Here is a 6,575-nt window from a genome sequence, read left to right as displayed (position 1 = left end):
TATTAGCTATCGCTATCTGTCGTTGGATCACTGGGCTCATGTTAGAGACGGACAGAAACAGGACTGAGCTGCATCAGTCTGAGATAAGATAAGATTTTGAGGGGAATCCGAGGGGAATTCCTGTGTTTCAGCTGCACAAAACACAACAGGAAAGAATAAGTAAATATAAATAATAAATAAATAAAATAAGAGGTAAAGAAATGACACTTAAAAGCTATTAAAATATTGTAATATATATACTGTATTACAATATTTTAGGCTTAAACACTGGAGCTCACTTGAAGGCACCCCCTAAATACTTACTGAAGTATGAGAGAAAGGTGTGTTGGAACCCGGGGTAATAAATAAATCTACACAGAGTAATGCATTCATCACAGGTGGACGTTGAAGTACTCATCAGTAGAGTTAAAATGGTAATGAACTCACAAGTTTGATAGTTTCACACTTTTATTTTTAAAGCAAAATCGCCCAACTTCCCCTTACATCCAGTCTCATTCAGGATGACTTGTCTGTCTGTAGAGTGAACTCAGAGCCGAATGACAGCCAATCGACATGTAGACCTGTAGATTATTTATTCATGATGATAGAGGCGGGGCGTCCATAGACGCATTATAGATCCACAAAGCCTTCTTAAGTTCACTCACTGTGGAGCCTCTATTAATGGACACTGCTGCTGCTGCTCACTGTAAACTTTGGTCTCATATTCTGCAGGATGTCAGTGTCATTATCATCAGTAGAGCTGCTGTGCTGTATCTGCTGTTATTACCCGAGACAAATTAGTGTCCACATTAGAAAACAGTTGTTAATACATTTCTCTGTTCAGCTTTATTTGAACATCCTCCATGGATTTTAACATTTAACAGTGACACCAAGCTATACACTGGCAGAGATTCACACACTCACAGAGCCCTCAACATGGGCTCTGACTTCATGTGCCTTTGTTGTTCAGCTCCAGCAGAGCTGTGGCAGAATCACACCTGTGAGCGTTTTACCAAGAGGTCAGTTCACCGTCATATGTGTTCTGTGAGAGGAGCTCAGCTGCTGCAGCCTGCATGATGGACAAAACTCCTTCTGTTTCAAAAGAAATAAAGTGCTGCATGAGTTTCTACATGTTAGAAACATCTCCAGTACATCTATTCAGTTCAACAGCTGCACAACCTGAACCTGAAAGTCAACAGAAACTGAACATTAGAGCCTTTATAAAAGCACAATTTATCACAGTATTCCTGTATTAGACTCTGTTAATTTTAGCTGTTTGGGTTTAATAAACTGTGTAATTAGTCAAACATTACTTGTTTCCTCGTTATGGTCCAAAAAAGAGAAACATATTTTGTGTAACCAACTGATAAGTTGAGTAACAGCAAACCTAACATGTTTGCTAGCTGCATTAAAAAGACTGTACAGCTCTTAAAGGAAAAGTTCAACATTTTTCATTCTTGCAAATGAGAAAATCAACACCACTCTCATGTCTGTATGTTATGTATGCAGATAGAACCAGGAGGCAGTTAGCATAGCTTAGCATTAACACTGGAAGCAGGGGTAAACAGGTAGCCTGGCTCTCTCCAGAGTTCAGAAATACTCTGCTAACACCTTTAAAGCTCAGTAATAAACACAGCTCAGAAAGCACTGCACCTGACTGATGTTCACCATGACATAGCCCAGACAGGCAGGCAGCTTCTCAAACAGAAACATGAGAACTGAATCTGATAAAGCAGAGCAGATCGACCAAAAGTAGAAACGTAACAAATGTGAGATACACTGATGACAAAGATGACACATCTAGTCACCCTCACAAAAAACAATGAAATATCGATAAACCAGCCACCATAAAGTAACTACACTAAGAAAATAAATACAGTCAAACTGTGCTGTGATATAAAACTGAGCAGATGTGTTTGGATCCTCCAGGGCAGTTTGATCTCTGGACGCTGGCAGGTTCCTTCCAGTCTTTGTGCTGAGCTAAGGTAATTACCTCCTGCACTCTAATGCACAGACATGAGAGTGGTATTGACCCACTCATCTAACGCTCAGAAAGAAAACATATTCCCCAAACTGTTCACCTATTTCTGTAATCCCCCAGCAACCACTCTGACACTGCTCTGTATTTGAGGTGGAAACCTCTACCTGACTGAATGAGTTCAGACTTGTTAGGTACTGAACCAGAAACTGGGATCTAAATGATTCTTGTCTGGGAGGAGGTCCTGGGACATGACTTAAATTTAAGATTGTCGGGGGCAGAAGGTTCCCAAACGGACTGTTGCCCAGAGTTGTTGAGCTACGCCTCTGCCAGAAACTGCATTATACATATACTGGGATTTTTTTAATCAACCTGATTTAAAACCCAGAACTTTCCTGCTCAGCAGCAACCTGAACACAGTCACCTTAAGCTGTCTCTAAGTCAGGGCTTTTAAAATGCTTTTAATCAGCCTCAGTATGTTCATCTGTTATTAAAATTAATTAAATTTTACCCTCATGAAAGAAAAAAAAAAACATCCATTCACTGAAACACACAACATAATGTTTCATTTATTTATAAAGTGCAGCTCAGTGACCACTTAGGCTGTTATGTGGCGCAGAACAGCTGAACTCAGCGCGCAGCAGAGAACAGTAAAACTCAGACGCAGCACTGGTCGTGTTTGTCATTAGATTTTATTGCAGTTGAGGTTTACTTAGTGTTTACAAAACCAGAGCAGATTGCAAGCGTCCATGGGGGAGTGAGAGAGACGGGAGTTTCATCTGCTTGCTTCACATCAGCATCATCGAGCTGCATCAGTTAAAGACGCAGTCTGCAGCTTCGCCCCGTTACATTCACAGTGTCACCGCTATGACGCCGCAATCCAGCTGGACCTGGGACTTTAAAAGCACGTCTGAAATGCAGCAGCCACTTGTTACAAATCCCTTTTTGGATGATTAAAAATAAGTTATTACGCTGTGTGCGAGCTTATCATTTAATATTTCTGTGTTGTGTTTCTCTAAGTTACATTCATGACAAAAACAAGGCAGCCACAGAGAGCTAAAATGTTACGGTTACATGTTGACTAAATGCTGGGCAGCTTTTATCCCCGTCAAACTACCACCTACTCAAACCCACCTCCACCTTCTCTCTCTCACAGTGTGTAACCCCCACCCCCACTCCCACCCCCTGCAAACCACCAGTACTTTCCTCATCTGCCCTCTGCTCCCATGTGTTTGCCCCAGCAGCTGTGAGCTTCAGGGAGTTGAGTCTGGCTGTAGATAAGGCAGATACAAACACTTCTTACTGAAACCCTATAAAGTGAACGGGGGCTCTGTGTATGTGTGTGTGTGAGTGAGGATGTCTGCTGGGTGAGATGGTGAGATATGGAGAATAATGTTGTTGGGAGGTGGATGATGGGTGAGGTGGTGGTGGGTTAGAGTCGCTAGATTCTTACTAAAAAGGTTCTATACAGCTCCAGAAAATGTCTATTTAGTTTTATACAGTATCTTATAGCATAACCATTAAATAATGCATTTATACTCCAAACTAGCAAAGACCTCTGAAGGATCCTCACTGGATTATATATCCTCATTTACAATTTTCATTCATTCAAAACAATCAGTTGGCTCTTTGTCATCATTACTGACATCCATGTAACCCTTAAAGAACCCTCTTTTTCTGTGTGTGTGTGTGTGTGTGCGCAGTGTAGTGCAGTAGCACAACTTGTGTGTGTGTGTGTGTTGTGTGTGTGTGTGTGTGTGTGTGTGTGTGTGTGTGTGTGTGTGTAGGCAGAAAGGCATAAAGTGTCAATCTACTCATTGGTTCAGATTGTTGATCGTCTTGGTGTGCAGCTGCGGCGAAGAAGGTGGAAATGATGCATGAAGTCGCTGCTGCTGATGGGACTGGGTGGGGAGCTGGGGGTGACACTGTGACTGTGGGTAAGGTGGAGGGTGACGCTGGGGAGGGTTGGGTTGACAGCAGATGTCGAGGTGGGACTGACGTTGCAGCTGTGGTCTCTGGGCGGCAGCAGCAGCAGCAGCAGCAGCTTTGGCTTCCCTCTTGGGAGTGTTGTTGAGGATGTCCAGGCTCCGGCGGCTGGAGGAAATGACGTCGGCGACGAATTTGGTGCATTCGGCGCAGATGTCGCGCAGCGTGCAGCCGTGAGCGTACAGGTGGGGGAACTCCTCCTCCACTGAGTGGCGGGATAAACTGCGCAGGGACCTGCAGAGGTACAGGGAGGATTATGGTATATATGATGAATACGAACAGAGGGATGGAAGATGGTAAACCTACCAGCTGATCAGCTGATCACACAAATTCACAGCAGAGATTCTGACTCAGCAGTTTATATCTGAGAAAATAACTCTTCTTATGTCAACAGAGGTGTTTACCAGGCAGGGAGGGTTTAATGACCAGCTCATTACTGCCTTTAAAACAGAAACATCAGTTGATTTGACAGCTCACTAAAAAACACAGGAGGTTATCCTGGTGTATTAGCTGTAGATTTTATTACCCACCCTCTGAGTGTTAACTGCTCCACAAACACACAGTGAAACTGTGTTAACATTACTGTCTATTAGTGACCAAGTTGCAAGCAAGTTAGCTAAAGGGGGTGTCGTAACTGACTAGCATTAGCATGTTCCTGTTAGCGGTTAGCCTGCCAGCCACAGTAGCTTGCAGAGTAGCAATGGAGCAGCTGAGCTTTTTCCAGGTAAGTGCAGGTGAAGTCTGTGGTGCCACTTTTTACTGTGACCAGGCTACTGAGTGTAAGAGAGGAAAAACTACAAGTCATGATATCTTTGTCTCCACTGAATTTGGCCTTTTAATTTTTGAGTCCATCTCCTGTGAGTCTTTCAGATTTAATTTACTAACACTTAACTGCAAATATCAAATTGCCTGAGTCATCTAAGAAAGTATCTGCGAAAATAAAACTTCAAATGAAACATTATTATTTAAAGCATAAATGATTGTCTGAAATCAACATATTCTCATAAGCAACAACTCTCATAGAGACTTGATACATGATGCAAAACACATTTTGCATCATGTATCAAGTTTCTCTGTTTTTCTAAAAATATCATGAAACGCTTGCCAGAAAACCAAACTGACTACACCCACTTAGTTACCTTACATTACATTTAGTTAAGTTTAGCCTTTGTTGAGTGTTAGGATAAACTCTAACCTGATGTTTTCAGTAGGTTAAAATTAGTGGTTGTACTTATTTATTGTGAAACAGCCTTGGTGGAGACCAGAGAGGATTTAACTTCTCTGTAAATATACAAAAACATCCTGTGAGACAGGCTCTGGGATCATGATCATCATCAGCAGGGGATTTAGACTTCACCCTGATTTAATTATTTTCTTTATCATTGTTGCAGTCACACTGCTGGGTCCCAAAAAAACAATAACATGAATAATGGCATGTCAGAAACAGCCACTCTGTAATTTCTTCTTCATGTCTTATTTTTCTAACTTGTTCACTGATTTGTGTGTGTCACTTATAATCACTGTTGTGGCAGCATTTTAAACTGGAATACAAACAGATTATTACTGATTGTTCAACAGATAAACTGACACAGTGTTGCACATTTCTCACAGTGAACCAGCTGAGCATATGGAAAAATAAAGCTACACGTGATCTTGTTTGTCTCTCTAATCTTATTCAAAGTGATGAATATAAACACAGCATAATAAATTGTGTAACAAAGACATGCTGTGGTTGGGTGGGACCATCACAGCCACTAACGAGAAGATTAAGGCCAGATTTTCTGATTAAAATAACTCTAACATTTGCTGTTATTAAAGCTACTATTTCTGTCCTTATAGCTGCAGCTAGTAATGACAGGTGTTAGACAGCATATCAGCCCAACGCTCTCTCTCTCTACCCCTCTCTCTCCCCCTCTCCCCAACTCACTGTCTAGTTCTCTTGCTTCATCCCTCTTTCCATCTCTTCCACGTCTGTCTTCACACAGGCACAAGGAGTGAGGATATTAATGACAGCTGGGTAATTATTATATAATGGCTGCTTAGAGGCCTTGGCGCTGCGCTGATTATATAACACAAGAAGGGGTGGGGGGGGGTGGGGTGGTGATAGGGGGTGGACACTGGTGATTGGATTGAGTAGGCACTCTGCGATTGGTTGAGGTAAACACAAACGCTGGTTCTGCTTAGGTTGGAGAAGGTTAGCAGTCAGTGGCTTGAGGAAGGGGCAGATTTAGACAGATTTAACCTGTTCTTAACCTGAGGGGTGTTTGTCCGTGGACTGAACAGGTGTGGTGATTGCTTTAAAGGACAATTTACCTTCAGTGAACTTTGGAACTACTACACAAAAAGGCAAATTAGCTGCTGAATTAATAATAAATCACCTCTTCAGCATCAGTTAATAGTCAGTGTATAGAATACTAAAATACTGAAATTCCATCATCCTCGGTTGTACACTGTGTTTAGTGCTATTAGCTAATGTTAGCATGCAAACATGCTAAACTAAGAGTGTGAACATGGTAAACACTACAGCCACTAAAATATCAGCCTATTAGCATTGTCACTGTTAGCATGTTAGCATGCTGATGTTAGGTACTTTGGCCTAAATGCTTATTATAGCCTCATGGAGCTGCTGTGG

The 6,575-nt window shown here is 41.9% G+C and overlaps 1 protein-coding gene across 1 annotated transcript in view; it reads right to left on the bottom strand.

Annotated features, from left to right (window-relative positions):
- Window positions 1–2,630: 2,630 nt before the first annotated feature.
- spire2 (spire-type actin nucleation factor 2) overlaps window positions 2,631–6,575 on the bottom strand; it is a 30,252-nt gene continuing 26,307 nt past the window's right edge. Inside the window, exon 15 of the mRNA XM_018703634.2 lies at window positions 2,631–4,177. Coding sequence (XP_018559150.1) covers window positions 3,772–4,177 — 406 coding nt within the window. The 3' untranslated portion in view covers window positions 2,631–3,771. The remainder of the gene's footprint in view (window positions 4,178–6,575) is intronic.

This window comes from Lates calcarifer, linkage group LG10, assembly GCF_001640805.2.
Source record: "Lates calcarifer isolate ASB-BC8 linkage group LG10, TLL_Latcal_v3, whole genome shotgun sequence".
Taxonomy (NCBI): domain Eukaryota; kingdom Metazoa; phylum Chordata; class Actinopteri; family Centropomidae; genus Lates; species Lates calcarifer.
The sequence above is the reverse complement of the archived record's forward strand: the minus strand, read 5'-3'. Positions and strand labels throughout refer to the sequence as shown.